A 20,569-nucleotide genomic window follows, 5' to 3' on the forward strand; every position below is an offset into this window, starting at 1 on the left:
GTCTCAGTCAATAGAGGGGTAAAACCAGGCTAAACTGACTTGCTGACAGTAGACGAGGGGCTTGGAGTCTCATACTGCAGCCCTCTGGAGGAAGAGGGAAATTTGTCAAGTGACATGGAAACGCTGTCCAATCTGGAAGTCATCAACTGCTCTGTGTGTGTGTGTGTGTGTGTGTGTGTTTGCGCGCTGCGTGCGTGCATGGGTGGGGGGGGTGACTCACGCACATACACACTGGCGGTCTGGAGTGTGGTGAGGGGTAGGTTATAGCTGGCGATAGTGAGTGAACACCACTTATTTCCCTCCGTCCCTTCCCTCCCTCCCTCCCTCCCTCCCTCCCCCCTCCCCCCCTCCCTCCCTCCCCCTCCCTCCCCCCTCCCTCCCTCCCTCCCCCCCCCCCCCCTCCCCCCCTCCCTCCCTCCCCCCCTCCCTCCCCCCCTCCCTCCCCCCCCCTCCCCCTCCCTCCCTCCCTCCCTCCCTCCCTCCCTCCCCCCCCCCTCCCTCCCTCCCTCCCCCCCCTCCCTCCCTCCCTCCCTCCCTCCCTCCCTCCCCTACCCATCCTTCCACACATCACATTACAGAGAGATGAACCCAGGACATATTTTCTTTCTCTTTCTGTTTTTATTGGTTTGGCAGAGACGGACCGAGGTGCTGGGAAAGTGGGATGACCATTCAACAACACACGTTCTCTCCAGCGCTGTGGCTGGTGTTGCCGGAATAACAGTCCTCCCTTGGTGTCGCAGGAATAAGAGTCCTCCCTGAAACAAGACACTCATATGAATACTTGTGTGTTGTTGTCCAAGTCTTTGTCCAAGGATTATAGGGAGTCGGCTGAGGAGGACCTCAACGAGACCAGGCTAGGATCATCAGAGATGGGGGGGGGTCCAACGAGACCAGGATCATCAGAGATCCAACGAGACCAGGATCATCAGAGGGGGGGGGGGGGTCCAGGCAAAATCATCTCAATATTTAAAAAAGGAACCAAGCACAGTCTCTCACACACAATAACAAACACACACACACACACAAACACACCACAGCTCTCTCTTAGCAGGCTCATGCAGTCCGTGTGAACCATGGCTGGTGTAGGTGTCGCATCAATACATTTCAAGGGTCCAAGAAGACATACATTGGTCATTTCAATTGACAGTACATTCTGTATGCTTTAAGGACATCACGATTCCATGCTAAACTAAGGCCATGTCTGAGAGTAGTTTACTGGACTGAGTAGTGGTTCCCTTGTAAATTTACTCACACCTGGCTTAAGTTGGCGCTGGCAGAAGTTCCCTCTAACCGCTGGTCCAGGGTCAGATGTTATTTGATCCTCCCCATTAGGTTCAGGTTATGATTTGGGGTTGGGAAATCTGATCCTAGATCTGTAGCCAGGGGCAACTTCTATCTGGGATTTTACGTTATTACAGTTGACTAGCACCAGGTAGGCAGATCTTCAGGTCGTGACATCATCACACCAGGATTCAAGGCGAGAGTGACATCATTTAACACACAGCCTGAACAGAGCTGAGAGGACCACCATTCTCAGATCATCATCATCATCATCACTATGTACAGTATATGCACACTTATTTACAATACAAACTTACTGGTGTCAGGGTAGCTGGTACTGGCACACATTACAAATAATAACACACAGAACACAGACAGACAGCACCTCTGGTGGCGGAGAGAGGAAATACACTGAAACACACGTTTGTGAAAAGCTTGGCACTGTAGATTTCTCCCACATCAACAATAACAACAATACAGGGTCAAAGGTCAGAGAGTCAGTCTTAGTGGTAAACAATATGGGGGGGGGGGGGGGGGGGGGGGGGCTCCGTTTGATTGACAGCTGGGCCCCAGAGTGGAGACGAGGGGGATAGGACGTGACAATCCTCCTCGTCAGCCTCAGAGCAGGCAGATAAGGCTCTTGCCCTCCTCAATCTCCTCCTGCACCTTGTCTGAGGACGTGGCGATCTCGGCCTGGGCGGAGAACACAGCACAGACGAAGGTGAGCACGGTGCCCCCCATGGCTGTGTAGAAGGCCCAGCCCATGGTGCACAGCCCCGACCGGTAGGGAGCCGCGTCCTGACCACAGTACAGCTGCACCTTGTCTGAACCCCAGCCTGCAGGGTATAGCATCAGACCCAGGATCAAAAACAGACCTGGACCAGAGAGAGGGGAGAGAGAGCCAGCGTTAGTTCATCAGTAACAATATAAAGCATTAAATAGACTTAGAACCAGCAAACATATGTGTGTGACTGATTGAATGTGTGTTTTAAATGTAGCTGCAGAGAAGTGTGGGATGACAACAGCACATTCTCTAAAGTCCATCCACAGAACAGCTAACAGCTACATTCCCTGGTATCAAAACACTTCCTGTTTCAATAACACGTTAGCATTCTGACTTCCCGTTGGTCAAACATACTATACGGGGCTAAAATGATTTCCTTCACCATCCCTTTCAGATGGGACTCCTACTCCATTCCATTCTAACAGTACACCTGGCCAGTGTCAACTCTCATTGCAACAAAAAGGCCTGATGCCCATCTTTCCTCAAACATGCTCCCCGCATCGCTGAGGTTACAGCACAAGGTTACAGGAACAACAGGAAAAGGGGTTTCCTCCTGCCAAGTCACTGAAGTGACCGACCGACTAACCCTGTCTCAGATTCCTGTATCTCTCGCTGCTGGAGGATGGAGCCACTTCCTGTGGGGGCGGGACCTACTTCTAACACCACACCGATTCGGTTACAACACCCCTGCACTGTATAATGTTCCACTTTTAACAGAACACGGATTCTGTTACAACACCCCTGTACAACACCAGAACTTAGAGGAAAGCCTAATCGAAGCTTGGTCTGAAGTAGCAGTTGAAACGTTTGCCCAAATCCCACAAAAAACAGCGCAGGCCCCTGTAGTGTCTTGTGTTCAATATCTCTGTATCCCTGCACAGACCATCTCCATACTCCAGAATGACGTTATAGGAAAAGGCAGTGATCCTCCTACTGGTTCCCCAGCTTTGACACACACCAGGAGACGTTCCGTCACGCTGTTGGCAGCTGGGTCTGGAACTACAATATATCAGAAGTCTACTACTAGAAGTCTACTACTGGCAGTCTACTACTAGAAGTCTACTGCTAGATGTCTACTACTGGAAGTCTACTACTAGAAGTCTACTACTGGAAGTCTACTACTAGAAGTCTACTACTAGATGTCTACTACTGGAAGTCTACTACTGGAAGTCTACTACTGGAAGTCTACTACCGGAAGTCTACTACTGGAAGTCTACTACTAGAAGTCTACTACTAGAAGTCTACTACTAGAAGTCTACTACTGGCAGTCTACTACTAGAAGTCTACTGCTAGATGTCTACTACTAGAAGTCTACTACTGTAAGTCTACTACTGGCAGTCTACTACTGGCAGTCTACTACTAGAAGTCTACTGCTAGATGTCTACTACTGGAATTCTACTACTAGAAGTCTACTACTAGAAGTCTACTACTGGAATTCTACTACTAGAAGTCTACTACTAGAAGTCTACTACTGGAATTCTACTACTAGAAGTCTACTGCTAGATGTCTACTACTGGAATTCTACTACTAGAAGTCTACTACTAGATGTCTACTACTGGGAGTCTACTACTAGAAGTCTACTACTAGATGTCTACTACTGGAAGTCTACTACTGGAAGTCTACTACTAGAAGTCTACTACTAGATGTCTACTACTGGGAGTCTACTACTAGAAGTCTACTACTCGATGTCTACTACTGGAAGTCTACTACTGGAAGTCTACTACTAGAAGTCTACTACTAGAAGTATACTACTAGAAGTCTACTACTAGAAGTCTACTAATATAAGTCTACTACTGGAAGCTCTGTTAATAGAACTGCAATAGTAATGCTGGATGTCCACTCGAGTCTAGATTGGGAACAATGTAACTACGATATGTCTACAGGCACATATCACTACCGTAAGGCCACTAGTTCAGAGATTTCATGACTTGTCCTGCATGCCTCTCCTGCTCCTCTCCCCTCCCTACCGTGGGAGCGGATCACTCAGGCAGCCTGAGGGTCTGCAGCCGTCTGCATCTCAGTAGGAAACAGTTAGAATAATAGGTTTAAAATGAAAGGCTAGAGAGAGAGATCGACGGAGAGAGAAGGGTATGGAGAGAGAAGGGTATGGAGAGAGAGAGCGATGGAGAGAGAAGGGTATGGAGAGAGAGAGCGATGGAGAGAGAAGGGTATGGAGAGAGAGCGATGGAGAGAGAAGGGTATGGAGAGAGAGAGGGTATGGAGAGAGAAGGGTATGGAGAGAGAAGGGTATGGAGAGGGAAGGGTATGGAGAGAGAAGGGTATGGAGAGGGAAGGGTATGGAGAGAGAAGGGTATGGAGAGGGAAGGGTATGGAGAGAGAAGGGTATGGAGAGAGAAGGGTATGGAGAGGGAAGGGTATGGAGAGGGAAGGGTATGGAGAGAGAAGGGTATGGAGAGAGAAGGGTATGGAGAGAGAAGGGTATGGAGAGGGAAGGGTATGGAGAGAGAAGGGTATGGAGAAAGAAGGGTATGGAGAGGGAAGGGTATGGAGAGAGAAGGGTATGGAGAGAGAAGGGTATGGAGAGAGAAGGGTATGGAGAGGGAAGGGTATGGAGAGGGAAGGGTATGGAGAGAGAAGGGTATGGAGAGGGAAGGGTATGGAGAGAGAAGGGTATGGAGAGGGAAGGGTATGGAGAGAGAAGGGTATGGAGAGAGAAGGGTATGGAGAGGGAAGGGTATGGAGAGAGAAGGGTATGGAGAGGGAAGGGTATGGAGAGGGAAGGGTATGGAGAGGGAAGGGTATGGAGAGAGAAGGGTATGGAGAGGGAAGGGTATGGAGAGAGAAGGGTATGGAGAGAGAAGGGTATGGAGAGAGAGAGCGATGGAGAGAGAAGGGTATGGAGAGAGAGAGCGATGGAGAGAGAAAGGTATGGAGAGAGAGAGCGATGGAGAGAGAAGGGTATGGAGAGAGAAGGGTATGGAGAGGGAAGGGTATGGAGAGAGAAGGGTATGGAGAGGGAAGGGTATGGAGAGAGAAGGGTATGGAGAGGGAAGGGTATGGAGAGAGAAGGGTATGGAGAGAGAAGGGTATGGAGAGGGAAGGGTATGGAGAGGGAAGGGTATGGAGAGAGAAGGGTATGGAGAGAGAAGGGTATGGAGAGGGAAGGGTATGGAGAGAGAAGGGTATGGAGAGAAGGGTATGGAGAGAGAGAAGGGTATGGAGAGAGAAGGGTATGGAGAGAGAGAAGGGTATGGAGAGAGAAGGGTATGGAGAGGGTATGGAGAGGGAAGGGTATGGAGAGAGAAGGGTATGGAGAGAGAAGGGTATGGAGAGAGAAGGGTATGGAGAGAGAAGGGTATGGAGAGAGAAGGGTATGGAGAGAGAAGGGTATGGAGAGGAGAAGGGTATGGAGAGGGAAGGGTATGGAGAGGGAAGGGTATGGAGAGAGAAGGGTATGGAGAGAGAAGGGTATGGAGAGAGAAGGGTATGGAGAGAGGAAGGGTATGGAGAGGGAAGGGTATGGAGAGGGAAGGGTATGGAGAGGGAAGGGTATGGAGAGAGAAGGGTATGGAGAGGGAAGGGTATGGAGAGAGAAGGGTATGGAGAGAGAAGGGTATGGAGAGAGAAGGGTATGGAGAGGGAAGGGTATGGAGAGAGAAGGGTATGGAGAGGGAAGGGTATGGAGAGAGAAGGGTATGGAGAGAGAAGGGTATGGAGAGAGATAAAAAAGAGAGAGGGGCCATAAATGGCCTCTTAGGTCTCCTGCACCTCTATATCAGTCCAGCACTCTAAGCCTCCTTCCCTCCCTCTGTCTGCCCCAGTCACTCGCTTCGCCAGGAGATGGGGAAAAAAAGTGCAATGCCGACACCAGCTTTCCTCTCTCTCTCTTTCTCCATCTCTCTCAGAGCAGACCGAAATCCTATTAAATGCGGAAATGAAAAGTAGGTCATAAATTGCTTCCACATGTTGTTGCGTTGCCTTGACAGCCAGAGCAGCTCTGGTGACGGACTGGAGGTATGGTTTCAATTCTACTACCCCCTTCCCCCACACTACCCCCGTACCCCCTTAACCCCACACTACCCCCCTAATCCCTACCCCCACTTCTCCCAAACAACCCCCCTACCTCCACACTACCCCCTACACCCACACTACCCCCACACCCCTGCATCCTTTTTCACCCCTCTCTGTGTCAAACCCCCTCCCCCTTCGCCCTCTGTCTCAACCAGTGTTTCCTAACTCCAGACCTTGAATAGCCCCAGCAGCACATTTTGTTGTTGTAGTCCTGGACAAGAACACCGGAGTCAACTTGTCAACTAATCATCAAGGCCTCAATGAGTTGAATCAGGGGAGTCTGTCCAGGGCTACAACAACAATGTGGTTGAATCAGGGGAGTCTGTCCAGGGCTACAACAACAATGTGGTTGAATCAGGGGAGTCTGTCCAGGGCTACAACAACAATGTGGTTGAATCAGGGGAGTCTGTCCAGGGCTACAACAACAATGAGTTGAATCAGGGGAGTCTGTCCAGGGAGTCTGTCCAGGGCTACAACAACAATGAGTTGAATCAGGGGAGTCTGTCCAGGGCTACAACAACAATGAGTTGAATCAGGGGAGTCTGTCCAGGGCTACAACAACAATGTGTTGAATCAGGGGAGTCTGTCCAGGGCTACAACAACAATGAGTTGAATACAACAACAATGTGTTGAAGTCTGTCCAGGGCTACAACAACCAGTCTGGGCTACAACAACAATGTGCGCTGCTGGGGGTACTCGAGGAGTTGGGAAACACTGACCTACACTCCTCCACCCTCTTCTCTACACTCCTCCACCCCCTTCTCCACACTCCTCCACCCTCTTCTCTACACTCCTCCACCCCCTTCTCCAAACTCCACCCTCTTCTCTACACTCCTCCACCCTCTTCTCTACACTCCTCCACCCTCTTCTCTACACTCCTCCACCCTCTTCTCTACACTCCTCCACCCTCTTCTCTACACTCCTCAACCCTCTTCTCTACACTCCTCCACCCTCTTCTCTACACTCCTCCACCCTCTTCTCTACACTCCTCCACCCTCTTCTCTACACTCCTCAACCCCCTTCTCCACACTCCTCCACCCTCTTCTCCACACTCCTCCACCCCCTTCTCCACACTCCTCCACCCTCTTCTCCACACTCCTCCACCCTCTTCTCTATATTCTTCAACCCCCTTCTCCACACTCCTCCACCCCCTTCTCCACACTCCTCCACCCTCTTCTCCACACTCCTCCACCCTCTTCTCTACACTCCTCCACCCTCTTCTCTACACTCCTCAACCCCCTTCTCCACACTCCTCCACCCCCTTCTCTACACTCCTCCACCCCCTTCTCTACACTCCTCCACCCCCTCTCTCTTTGACCCGGCCATTCTACTCCTGGTTCCCAGAAAACCGGGGTGTTCACCTCCTCTCAACACAAGGAAATGGTGTGAACGTACCGCGACAGAGCCTGAGGTAGAGAGGCAGTGAGAGTGGGACAGAGCCTGAGGTAGAGAGGCAGTGAGAGTGGGACAGAGCCTGAGGTAGAGAGGCAGTGAGAGTGGGACAGAGCCGGAGGTAGAGAGGCAGTGAGAGTGGGACAGAGCCTGAGGTAGAGAGGCAGTGAGAGTGGGACAGAGCCTGAGGTAGAGAGGCAGTGAGAGTGGGACAGAGCCTGAGGTAGAGAGGCAGTGAGAGTGGGACAGAGCCTGAGGTAGAGAGGCAGTGAGAGTGGGACAGAGCCTGAGGTAGAGAGGCAGTGAGAGTGGGACAGAGCCTGAGGTAGAGAGGCAGTGAGAGTGGGACAGAGCCTGAGGTAGAGAGGCAGTGAGAGTGGGACAGAGCCTGAGGTAGAGAGGCAGTGAGAGTGGGACAGAGGGTGGGAGAGAGGCAGTGAGAGTGGGACAGAGCCTGAGGTAGAGAGGCAGTGAGAGTGGGACAGAGGGTGGGAGAGAGGCAGTGAGAGTGGAACAGAGCCTGAGGTAGAGAGGCAGTGAGAGTGGGACAGAGGGTGGGAGAGAGGCAGTGAGAGTGGGACAGAGCCTGAGGTACAGAGGCAGTGAGAGTGGGACAGAGGGTGGGAGAGAGGCAGTGAGAGTGGGACAGAGGGTGGGAGAGAGGCAGTGAGAGTAGGACAGAGGGTGGGAGAGAGGCAGTGAGAGTGGGACAGAGGGTGGGACAGAGGGTGGGAGAGAGGCAGTGAGAGTGGGACAGAGCCTGAGGTAGAGAGGCAGTGAGAGTGGGACAGAGCCTGAGGTAGAGAGGCAGTGAGAGTGGGACAGAGGGTGGGAGAGAGGCAGTGAGAGTGGGACAGAGGGTGGGAGAGAGGCAAAGAGAGTGGGACAGAGGGTGGGAGAGAGGCAGTGAGAGTGGGACAGAGGGTGGGAGAGAGGCAGTGAGAGTGGGACAGAGGGTGGTAGAGAGGCAGTGAGAGTGGGACAGAGGGTGAGGTGGAGAGGCAGTGAGAGTGGGACAGAGCCTGAGGTAGAGAGGCAGTGAGAGTGGGACAGAGCCTGAGGTAGAGAGGCAGTGAGAGTGGGACAGAGGGTGGGAGAGAGGCAGTGAGAGTGGGACAGAGCCTGAGGTAGAGAGGCAGTGAGAGTGGGACAGAGGGTGGGAGAGAGGCAATGAGAGTGGGACAGAGCCTGAGGTAGAGAGGCAGTGAGAGTGGGACAGAGGGTGGGAGAGAGGCAGTGAGAGTGGGACAGAGCCTGAGGTAGAGAGGCAGTGAGAGTGGGACAGAGGGTGGTAGAGAGACAGTGAGAGTGGGACAGAGGGTGAGGTAGAGAGGCAGTGAGAGTGGGACAGAGCCTGAGGTAGAGAGGCAGTGAGAGTGGGACAGAGCCTGAGGTAGAGAGGCAGTGAGAGTGGGACAGAGGGTGGGAGAGAGGCAGTGAGAGTGGGACAGAGGGTGGGAGAGAGGCAGTGAGAGTGGGACAGAGGGTGGGAGAGAGGCAGTGAGAGTGGGACAGAGCCTGAGGTAGAGAGGCAGTGAGAGTGGGACAGAGCCGGAGGTAGAGAGGCAGTGAGAGTGGGACAGAGCCTGAGGTAGAGAGGCAGTGAGAGTGGGACAGAGCCTGTGGTAGAGAGGCAGTGAGAGTGGGACAGAGCCTGAGGTAGAGAGGCAGTGAGAGTGGGACAGAGCCTGAGGTAGAGAGGCAGTGAGAGTGGGACAGAGCCGGAGGTAGAGAGGCAGTGAGAGTGGGACAGAGCCTGAGGTAGAGAGGCAGTGAGAGTGGGACAGAGCCTGAGGTAGAGAGGCAGTGAGAGTGGGACAGAGCCTGAGGTAGAGAGGCAGTGAGAGTGGGACAGAGCCTGAGGTAGAGAGGCAGTGAGAGTGGGACAGAGCCTGAGGTAGAGAGGCAGTGAGAGTGGGACAGAGCCTGAGGTAGAGAGGCAGTGAGAGTGGGACAGAGCCTGAGGTAGAGAGGCAGTGAGAGTGGGACAGAGCCTGAGGTAGCGAGGCAGTGAGAGTGGGACAGAGGGTGGGAGAGAGGCAGTGAGAGTGGGACAGAGCCTGAGGTAGAGAGGCAGTGAGAGTGGGACAGAGGGTGGGAGAGAGGCAGTGAGAGTGGAACAGAGCCTGAGGTAGAGAGGCAGTGAGAGTGGGACAGAGGGTGGGAGAGAGGCAGTGAGAGTGGGACAGAGCCTGAGGTACAGAGGCAGTGAGAGTGGGACAGAGGGTGGGAGAGAGGCAGTGAGAGTGGGACAGAGGGTGGGAGAGAGGCAGTGAGAGTAGGACAGAGGGTGGGAGAGAGGCAGTGAGAGTGGGACAGAGGGTGGGACAGAGGGTGGGAGAGAGGCAGTGAGAGTGGGACAGAGCCTGAGGTAGAGAGGCAGTGAGAGTGGGACAGAGCCTGAGGTAGAGAGGCAGTGAGAGTGGGACAGAGGGTGGGAGAGAGGCAGTGAGAGTGGGACAGAGGGTGGGAGAGAGGCAAAGAGAGTGGGACAGAGGGTGGGAGAGAGGCAGTGAGAGTGGGACAGAGGGTGGGAGAGAGGCAGTGAGAGTGGGACAGAGGGTGGTAGAGAGGCAGTGAGAGTGGGACAGAGGGTGAGGTGGAGAGGCAGTGAGAGTGGGACAGAGCCTGAGGTAGAGAGGCAGTGAGAGTGGGACAGAGCCTGAGGTAGAGAGGCAGTGAGAGTGGGACAGAGGGTGGGAGAGAGGCAGTGAGAGTGGGACAGAGCCTGAGGTAGAGAGGCAGTGAGAGTGGGACAGAGGGTGGGAGAGAGGCAATGAGAGTGGGACAGAGCCTGAGGTAGAGAGGCAGTGAGAGTGGGACAGAGGGTGGGAGAGAGGCAGTGAGAGTGGGACAGAGCCTGAGGTAGAGAGGCAGTGAGAGTGGGACAGAGGGTGGTAGAGAGACAGTGAGAGTGGGACAGAGGGTGAGGTAGCGAGGCAGTGAGAGTGGGACAGAGCCTGAGGTAGAGAGGCAGTGAGAGTGGGACAGAGCCTGAGGTAGAGAGGCAGTGAGAGTGGGACAGAGGGTGGGAGAGAGGCAGTGAGAGTGGGACAGAGGGTGGGAGAGAGGCAGTGAGAGTGGGACAGAGGGTGGGAGAGAGGCAGTGAGAGTGGGACAGAGCCTGAGGTAGAGAGGCAGTGAGAGTGGGACAGAGGGTGGGAGAGAGGCAGTGAGAGTGGGACAGAGCCTGCTGTAGAGAGGCAGTGAGAGTGGGACAGAGGGTGGGAGAGAGGCAGTGAGAGTGGGACAGAGGGTGGTAGAGAGGCAGTGAGAGTGGGACAGAGGGTGAGGTGGAGAGGCAGTGAGAGTGGGACAGAGCCTGAGGTAGAGAGGCAGTGAGAGTGGGACAGAGCCTGAGGTAGAGAGGCAGTGAGAGTGGGACAGAGGGTGGGAGAGAGGCAGTGAGAGTGGGACAGAGCCTGAGGTAGAGAGGCAGTGAGAGTGGGACAGAGGGTGGGAGAGAGGCAATGAGAGTGGGACAGAGCCTGAGGTAGAGAGGCAGTGAGAGTGGGACAGAGGGTGGGAGAGAGGCAGTGAGAGTGGGACAGAGCCTGAGATAGAGAGGCAGTGAGAGTGGGACAGAGGGTGGTAGAGAGACAGTGAGAGTGGGACAGAGGGTGGTAGAGAGACAGTGAGAGTGGGACAGAGGGTGAGGTAGCGAGGCAGTGAGAGTGGGACAGAGCCTGAGGTAGAGAGGCAGTGAGAGTGGGACAGAGCCTGAGGTAGAGAGGCAGTGAGAGTGGGACAGAGGGTGGGAGAGAGGCAGTGAGAGTGGGACAGAGGGTGGGAGAGAGGCAGTGAGAGTGGGACAGAGGGTGGGAGAGAGGCAGTGAGAGTGGGACAGAGCCTGAGGTAGAGAGGCAGTGAGAGTGGGACAGAGGGTGGGAGAGAGGCAGTGAGAGTGGGACAGAGCCTGAGGTAGAGAGGCAGTGAGAGTGGGACAGAGGGTGGGAGAGAGGCAGTGAGAGTGGGACAGAGGGTGGGAGAGAGGCAGTGAGAGTGGGACAGAGGGTGGGAGAGAGGCAGTGAGAGTGGGACAGAGGGTGGGAGAGAGGCAGTGAGAGTGGGACAGAGGGTGGGAGAGAGGCAGTGAGAGTGGGACAGAGGGTGGGAGAGAGGCAGTGAGAGTGGGACAGAGGGTGGGAGAGAGGCAGTGAGAGTGGGACAGAGCCTGAGGTAGAGAGGCAGTGAGAGTGGGACAGAGGGTGGGAGAGAGGCAGTGAGAGTGGGACAGAGCCTGAGGTAGAGAGGCAGTGAGAGTGGGACAGAGGGTGGGAGAGAGGCAGTGAGAGTGGGACAGAGGGTGGGAGAGAGGCAGTGAGAGTGGGACAGAGGGTGGGAGAGAGGCAGTGAGAGTGGGACAGAGGGTGGGAGAGAGGCAGTGAGAGTGGGACAGAGGGTGGGAGAGAGGCAGTGAGAGTGGGACAGAGGGTGGGAGAGAGGCAGTGAGAGTGGGACAGAGCCTGAGGTAGAGAGGCAGTGAGAGTGGGACAGAGCCTGAGGTAAAGAGGCAGTGAGAGTGGGACAGAGGGTGGGAGAGAGGCAGTGAGAGTGGGACAGAGGGTGGGAGAGAGGCAGTGAGAGTGGGACAGAGGGTGGGAGAGAGGCCGTGAGAGTGGGACAGAGCCTGAGGTAGAGAGGCAGTGAGAGTGGGACAGAGGGTGGGAGAGAGGCAGTGAGAGTGGAACAGAGCCTGAGGTAGAGAGGCAGTGAGAGTGGGACAGAGGGTGGGAGAGAGGCAGTGAGAGTGGGACAGAGCCTGAGGTACAGAGGCAGTGAGAGTGGGACAGAGGGTGGGAGAGAGGCAGTGAGAGTGGGACAGAGGGTGGGAGAGAGGCAGTGAGAGTAGGACAGAGGGTGGGAGAGAGGCAGTGAGAGTGGGACAGAGGGTGGGACAGAGGGTGGGAGAGAGGCAGTGAGAGTGGGACAGAGCCTGAGGTAGAGAGGCAGTGAGAGTGGGACAGAGCCTGAGGTAGAGAGGCAGTGAGAGTGGGACAGAGGGTGGGAGAGAGGCAGTGAGAGTGGGACAGAGGGTGGGAGAGAGGCAAAGAGAGTGGGACAGAGGGTGGGAGAGAGGCAGTGAGAGTGGGACAGAGGGTGGGAGAGAGGCAGTGAGAGTGGGACAGAGGGTGGTAGAGAGGCAGTGAGAGTGGGACAGAGGGTGAGGTGGAGAGGCAGTGAGAGTGGGACAGAGCCTGAGGTAGAGAGGCAGTGAGAGTGGGACAGAGCCTGAGGTAGAGAGGCAGTGAGAGTGGGACAGAGGGTGGGAGAGAGGCAGTGAGAGTGGGACAGAGCCTGAGGTAGAGAGGCAGTGAGAGTGGGACAGAGGGTGGGAGAGAGGCAATGAGAGTGGGACAGAGCCTGAGGTAGAGAGGCAGTGAGAGTGGGACAGAGGGTGGGAGAGAGGCAGTGAGAGTGGGACAGAGCCTGAGGTCGAGAGGCAGTGAGAGTGGGACAGAGGGTGGTAGAGAGACAGTGAGAGTGGGACAGAGGGTGAGGTAGCGAGGCAGTGAGAGTGGGACAGAGCCTGAGGTAGAGAGGCAGTGAGAGTGGGACAGAGCCTGAGGTAGAGAGGCAGTGAGAGTGGGACAGAGGGTGGGAGAGAGGCAGTGAGAGTGGGACAGAGGGTGGGAGAGAGGCAGTGAGAGTGGGACAGAGGGTGGGAGAGAGGCAGTGAGAGTGGGACAGAGCCTGAGGTAGAGAGGCAGTGAGAGTGGGACAGAGGGTGGGAGAGAGGCAGTGAGAGTGGGACAGAGCCTGAGGTAGAGAGGCAGTGAGAGTGGGACAGAGGGTGGGAGAGAGGCAGTGAGAGTGGGACAGAGGGTGGTAGAGAGGCAGTGAGAGTGGGACAGAGGGTGAGGTGGAGAGGCAGTGAGAGTGGGACAGAGCCTGAGGTAGAGAGGCAGTGAGAGTGGGACAGAGCCTGAGGTAGAGAGGCAGTGAGAGTGGGACAGAGGGTGGGAGAGAGGCAGTGAGAGTGGGACAGAGCCTGAGGTAGAGAGGCAGTGAGAGTGGGACAGAGGGTGGGAGAGAGGCAATGAGAGTGGGACAGAGCCTGAGGTAGAGAGGCAGTGAGAGTGGGACAGAGGGTGGGAGAGAGGCAGTGAGAGTGGGACAGAGCCTGAGGTAGAGAGGCAGTGAGAGTGGGACAGAGGGTGGTAGAGAGACAGTGAGAGTGGGACAGAGGGTGAGGTAGCGAGGCAGTGAGAGTGGGACAGAGCCTGAGGTAGAGAGGCAGTGAGAGTGGGACAGAGCCTGAGGTAGAGAGGCAGTGAGAGTGGGACAGAGGGTGGGAGAGAGGCAGTGAGAGTGGGACAGAGGGTGGGAGAGAGGCAGTGAGAGTGGGACAGAGGGTGGGAGAGAGGCAGTGAGAGTGGGACAGAGCCTGAGGTAGAGAGGCAGTGAGAGTGGGACAGAGGGTGGGAGAGAGGCAGTGAGAGTGGGACAGAGCCTGAGGTAGAGAGGCAGTGAGAGTGGGACAGAGGGTGGGAGAGAGGCAGTGAGAGTGGGACAGAGGGTGGGAGAGAGGCAGTGAGAGTGGGACAGAGGGTGGGAGAGAGGCAGTGAGAGTGGGACAGAGGGTGGGAGAGAGGCAGTGAGAGTGGGACAGAGGGTGGGAGAGAGGCAGTGAGAGTGGGACAGAGGGTGGGAGAGAGGCAGTGAGAGTGGGACAGAGGGTGGGAGAGAGGCAGTGAGAGTGGGACAGAGCCTGAGGTAGAGAGGCAGTGAGAGTGGGACAGAGGGTGGGAGAGAGGCAGTGAGAGTGGGACAGAGCCTGAGGTAGAGAGGCAGTGAGAGTGGGACAGAGGGTGGGAGAGAGGCAGTGAGAGTGGGACAGAGGGTGGGAGAGAGGCAGTGAGAGTGGGACAGAGGGTGGGAGAGAGGCAGTGAGAGTGGGACAGAGGGTGGGAGAGAGGCAGTGAGAGTGGGACAGAGGGTGGGAGAGAGGCAGTGAGAGTGGGACAGAGGGTGGGAGAGAGGCAGTGAGAGTGGGACAGAGCCTGAGGTAGAGAGGCAGTGAGAGTGGGACAGAGCCTGAGGTAAAGAGGCAGTGAGAGTGGGACAGAGGGTGGGAGAGAGGCAGTGAGAGTGGGACAGAGGGTGGGAGAGAGGCAGTGAGAGTGGGACAGAGGGTGAGGTAGAGAGGCAGTGAGAGTGGGACAGAGCCTGAGCTAGAGAGGCAGTGAGAGTGGGACAGAGCCTGAGGTAGAGAGGCAGTGAGAGTGGGACAGAGCCTGAGGTAGAGAGGCAGTGAGAGTGGGACAGAGGGTGGGAGAGAGGCAGTGAGAGTGGGACAGAGGGTGGGAGAGAGGCAGTGAGAGTGGGACAGAGGGTGGGAGAGAGGCAGTGAGAGTGGGACAGAGCCTGAGGTAGAGAGGCAGTGAGAGTGGGACAGAGGGTGGGAGAGAGGCAGTGAGAGTGGGACAGAGGGTGGGAGAGAGGCAGTGAGAGTGGGACAGAGAGTGTGAGAGAGGCAGTGAGAGTGGGACAGAGGGTGGGAGAGAGGCAGTGAGAGTGGGACAGAGGGTGGGAGAGAGGCAGTGAGAGTGGGACAGAGGGTGAGGTAGAAAGGCAGTGAGAGTGGGACAGAGCCTGAGGTAGAGAGGCAGTGAGAGTGGGACAGAGCCTGAGGTAGAGAGGCAGTGAGAGTGGGACAGAGGGTGGGAGAGAGGCAGTGAGAGTGGGACAGAGGGTGGGAGAGAGGCAGTGAGAGTGGGACAGAGGGTGAGGTAGAGAGGCAGTGAGAGTGGGACAGAGCCTGAGCTAGAGAGGCAGTGAGAGTGGGACAGAGCCTGAGGTAGAGAGGCAGTGAGAGTGGGACAGAGCCTGAGGTAGAGAGGCAGTGAGAGTGGGACAGAGCCTGAGGTAGAGAGGCAGTGAGAGTGGGACAGAGGGTGGGAGAGAGAGATGCAAGAGTTTGTGTCGTCTTTCTCATATTTCTTGCCTCTCCACACATTTAACTCTCCACAAATATTAGAGTGTAGCTTTCCAGGAAAAAGGGAAGAAAAGGGAGAAAGGGAAGGAGGAGGAGGTTGGGACTCTTACTGGAAACTTCCAGGCTGCTGTGATTGCCAGGTAGAACTGTGAGCCAAGAGGGTGAAGAACTGGGTCTCCTCACTCTCCTAAAGACACTCTCACCAATAACTACACCGACTCCACTCATCCGCTGCTCCTCGGGAACCTTCGTCAGCTGAATCAGGTGTCTTAGAGCAGTGCTGAATCAAAAGCCTGCATAGCTAGTATCCCCTACAGGAGGACGGCTGGCCACCGTTGCCTGCTAGAGTTAAGAAAATGGTTTCAGCAGTTAGACATGTTTTTCTTTCCCCAGGGAAACCTGTGGGAGTTTTCTGTTTCTCTGTGTTCTTTGCTCCACCGAGGACTGTAGTGTAATAGGAGAACAGGGAATAATAGGGACAGATATGATATCCTGATGTCTGTCCACACAGTCATACCGGAGTTGTTACTGTTCCGTTGGTAGGAAGGCCTGATTCGGGGTTACAGTAATATGCACCGTGACCGTAGACCGGACCTTCCATTCATGTCTATCAGCCTTTATCTACAATACACTTCCTTTCACCTGACTCGCCCCCTCTTTCCCTCTATCTCTTTCCCTCTCCCTCTCTCTTCCTCTCGCCCACACCTCTGTTGTAAACTCGCTCTCTCTCTCTTTCCCCCTCCCCCTCTCCCCCTCGCACCCACCCAGCTCTTTTGTAAACACTGCTCGTGATCGATCGACATCTCAGACATTTGATTGGGTAATGAGATTTGAGTTCCAGTCAGTCCGGGCCAGTATTGTACTTTGGCTTTCTCTGTTTGCTCAACAGTAGAAACATCTAGACTAGTCGTCACGATCAGCCTGTTCCAATACAGTCATTATCATCTGACCTGTAACAGTCAGTCACACTGTACCATATTGTATTTCCTCGTCCGTTTACCGGAGTCAGCGTCACAATTCCCATCAGCCATCACTCAGCCCAACCCTAGCACCCAGGTCAAAGGTCACCTGTGTGACAGTACTATACCGTTGAAAGTATTTCTTAGAATTAAAAATAAATACAAATAAGTTGGAATATGTGTTGCTACTTTTTAAGCAAATACCTGTTGTCAACTTGCGCAACACGTTAGAGCGATAAAGAAGGCCACGTTCTTAATTTCACCGGATTTCCCCAGTCACGTGGCGTTCGTTTACAAGCACACCGCGACGAGAGACAGGAGCCTTGTGAGTCACTGTTGTGCAGCGGTCGCCAGGTGACCTAGTTACAGTATGGAATTCACAACTAAATGTTTACCAGCCAGATATCTTATAACTATTATGTTAACTGTCTAAAATGTGCTAAATGCTCTGCATTTGTGCATTTGGTTTCCTAATTTAGTAGCTAGTTAGTTAGCTATCTAGCTAAATGGTTAGCTTCTTCCAAAATCAAGCCTCGCTAGGTAACGGCAGAGAATCCCCTCCTGGATCAATAGCTTTGTAGTCTAATATTTGTTCTGTGTGTGCAGAAAACTCAGAGTAGCATTTTTTTTGTTACTTGTATAACTTTATGAGCTGGGATGTCTGTCCTGCAAATACTTTCATCTTTGCTAGCATTGCTAACCTTTGAAATACAGAGGATACAGTGGGGTTTGAAAATAGCGCCCCCTTGTGTTCAGTATTACTGAACATCCCGTTATGGTGCAAGGTCGGTATGAAGGTCTGACAATCTGGATCTCGGCCAAGCCTTTCTAGTTATGTTACATCTCCAATAGATTTCGATCAGAGACACACAACCTTCCCAGTATGACATCAGTGTGTGTGTAAAAGAGGTGAGTAGAGTCAGGACCAGTCTAGTGACTCCAGTTGGGATGACGTGACCACCGCTGGCTACACAACCACAATCTCTCCCTCTGAGGTCAAGCCTTTCACCAAAAAACATCTGCCACCTGATCCCAGTCTTGGTCACATTACGGTACGGTCGGTCTGCACACTTAGTGGAAATAATGATTGGAGGAAAGTCAAACTGGTGGAAAGGAGAGACAGATATATATATATATATATATATATATATATATATATATATAGAGAGAGAGAGAGAGAGAGAGAGAGAGAGAGAGAGAGAGATAGATAGAGAGAGAGAGAGATACAGAGAGAGAGATACAGAGAGAGAGAGGGATACAGAGAGAGAGATACAGAGATATACAGAGAGAGAGAGATACAGAGATATACAGAGAGAGAAAGAGAGAGATACAGAGATACTGAGAGAGAGATATACAGATATATATATATATATATATATATGTAGAGAGATAAGTCAAACTGGTGGAAAGGAGATATATATATATATATATATATAGAAGAGAGAGAGAGAGTGAGAGAGATGCAGACAGAGAGATACAGAGATATACAGAGATACAGAGAGCGATACAGAGAGAGATACAAAGAGAGATACAGAGAGAGATACAGAGAGAGATACAGAGAGAGAGAGAGAGAGAGATACAGAGATACAGAGAGAAATACAGAGAGAGATACAGAGAGAGACATACAAAGAGAGAGAGAGATACACAGAGAGATACAGATACAGAGAGAGACACAGAGAGAAATACAGAGAGAAATACAGAGAGAGAGAGAGAGATACAGAGAGAGATACACAGAGAGAGATACAGAAATATATACACAGAGAGATACAGAGATATATACACAGAGAGAGAGAGATACACAGAGAGAGAGAGAGAAATACAGAGAGAGATACAGGGAGAGATACAGAGATATATATACAGAGAGAGAGATATACACAGAGAGAGAGAGAGAGAAATACAGAGAGAGATATAGAGACAGAGATACAGAGAGAGATACAGAGAGAGAGAGAGAGAGAGAGAGACGATAAAGTGATATCACAGAATGCTGGCTGACTGAGAAATGACAGAGTTTTCCATCCCTCTGGTCTAAAACATGTGGAGGTATCACTGTCAATAGGAAAGAAATCTGAAGGAAAAACACCAACAGAAAAACACCAACTTCTCCAGCCACGTCAACACAGACCGACTGCTTGATATGGTGTTGCTGTGTGTTTTGGTCCTTATCTCTTCCTGTAGCCAGGGCATTAAAGGAAAAATCCACCCAAAACAACCTATAATTTATAGTGTTAAATAACACTAACATGTGATAACAATATTTTTGGTAAATATATGTTTCATTTTGTCGTTATAATAATAAGGTTTTGTAGCAACATGTTAAAATCATTGGGAAATTCTGTTGCAGCTCAAAAACCCACAATGCTATGCTCTCTCTAAGGGCTATCTAGCTCGGTAGAACACTTAGCTACACACAATAATACCAAAGACAACATCAGCATGTGAAGTAGCTAGTTGACTGTAAAATCACCTAAACAAACTGCACTATCAATTTAGCAGTCTACAATCTCACCAAGTTCAATCTGTAGACCGATGTGCCTCGCAGAGTGGAGTGTTACGTTCACAACGACCGTGCAATGGCACTATGTAAAGCACCCTGGACTGACCAGGCAGACAAATAGGAGAAATGTAGTGGACCCTCTGCTAAATTACACATTTCTCAGTGTCGGAGTATCGCAAAAATATGATCAATGGCTCGGCTCATTCGAGAGAAGAAGCCCTCCTGAGTTATGACATCAGCCAATATTGAAATGTGACATGTATGATGGACGTTTTCCCAATCTAAAAGTTGTATTCCTATTCACTTCCAGTGTAGTGAGCAATTCTAGCTCACACTGGCTGTATTTCTACCTGTTGAACAGGAATAACTCAGATACACATGAAAAACATGAAATGACCCTGGGAATCGATCGAACATCACTCAGAAATGCACAAAAACAATATAATATTCAAAATTGATTCATCTTTCCCTTTGGGTTAATGACCTATAGTCAACTCAGACATGGGGCTGAGGGCTGGGGGCTGAGGGCTGAGGGCTGGGGCTGAGGGCTGAGGGCTGGGGCTGAGGGCTGGGGGCTGAGGGCTGAGGGCTGGAGCTGAGGGCTGGGGGCTGGGGGCTGAGAGCTGGGGGCTGAGGGCTGGGGGCTGAGGGCTGAGGGCTGGGGGCTGAGGGCTGGGGGCTGAGGGCTGAGGGCTGGGGGCTGAGGGCTGGGGGCTGGGGGCTGAGGGCTGGGGGCTGAGGGCTGGGGGCTGAGGGGGGGCTGAGGGCTGAGGGCTGGGGGCTGAGGGCTGGGGGCTGAGGGCTGGGGGCTGAGGGCTGGGGGCTGAGGGCTGGGGGCATGAAGGAAACGTCTCCCTGCTATTTCTGCTTTCCCCCTCGCCCCCTTTCCTCTTCCTCATCCTCTTCCTCCCAGCGACCCACAGACCCATAACGAGCAGCTCTGCTTTTCTAATCAGTCCAGCTGTGGAAGTCCTCTGACTACGGCTCAATAGCAACTACAATAACACTGGACTGCATTTGACACCTTCACTAGGTCTGAATGTGGGTTACACTGTTAGGTGGTAACCGTCCACCGGTGTAGCAATCACCTCAATTCATGTTGTGCCAGAAAGTTGTCGTCATACCCAAATTCTAACCTTAACAAATAGTGTGGAAAATACATCAAATTGATCTTACAGTAGATATGTGTCTGTAGGGCGACTTCACCCTGACCGTCTAAGGAACAAGCACGGGGAAGGAGTGGAGAGAAGGATGAACGCTCAGAGAGATTCAGTCCCAACGACCTCACTCTCTCCTATGACTGCCTCCCATAACTCACCGCAGCAGGTCACAGTGACCCCGAGACTCATACAGACACACACACACACACACACACACACACACACACACACACACACACACACACACACACACACACACACACACACACACACACACACACACACACACACACACACACACACAAACCACACAGGTCACGTGACGTCACCCCCAGCTGACTCAAGATGACAAATATTTGGTACCTCGTCGCTCATGGCAACGACCTCAAGAGGGAGGCGCAAGGTTGCTGTGCTTCCCGGATACCCGACCTATAGGGTTAATGGTCACCTAGAGCACACAGAGAGCCAGCTGGGAGTAATAGTTAATACACTCTCGGGGGCCTGTGTGTTTGTGTGTGTACGCGTGGG

The 20,569-nt window shown here is 53.2% G+C and overlaps 1 protein-coding gene across 2 annotated transcripts in view; it reads right to left on the reverse strand.

The window, feature by feature from the left end:
* Window positions 1-598: 598 nt before the first annotated feature.
* LOC139388393 (LHFPL tetraspan subfamily member 2a protein-like) overlaps window positions 599-20,569 on the reverse strand; it is a 77,752-nt gene continuing 57,781 nt past the window's right edge. For both annotated transcript variants that reach the window (XM_071135028.1, XM_071135027.1), the window contains one exon: window positions 599-2,156. In XM_071135028.1, the coding sequence (XP_070991129.1) occupies window positions 1,900-2,156 (257 nt within the window). In that variant the 3' untranslated portion in view covers window positions 599-1,899. The remainder of the gene's footprint in view (window positions 2,157-20,569) is intronic.

This window comes from Oncorhynchus clarkii, chromosome 29, assembly GCF_045791955.1.
Source record: "Oncorhynchus clarkii lewisi isolate Uvic-CL-2024 chromosome 29, UVic_Ocla_1.0, whole genome shotgun sequence".
Lineage (NCBI taxonomy): Eukaryota > Metazoa > Chordata > Actinopteri > Salmoniformes > Salmonidae > Oncorhynchus > Oncorhynchus clarkii.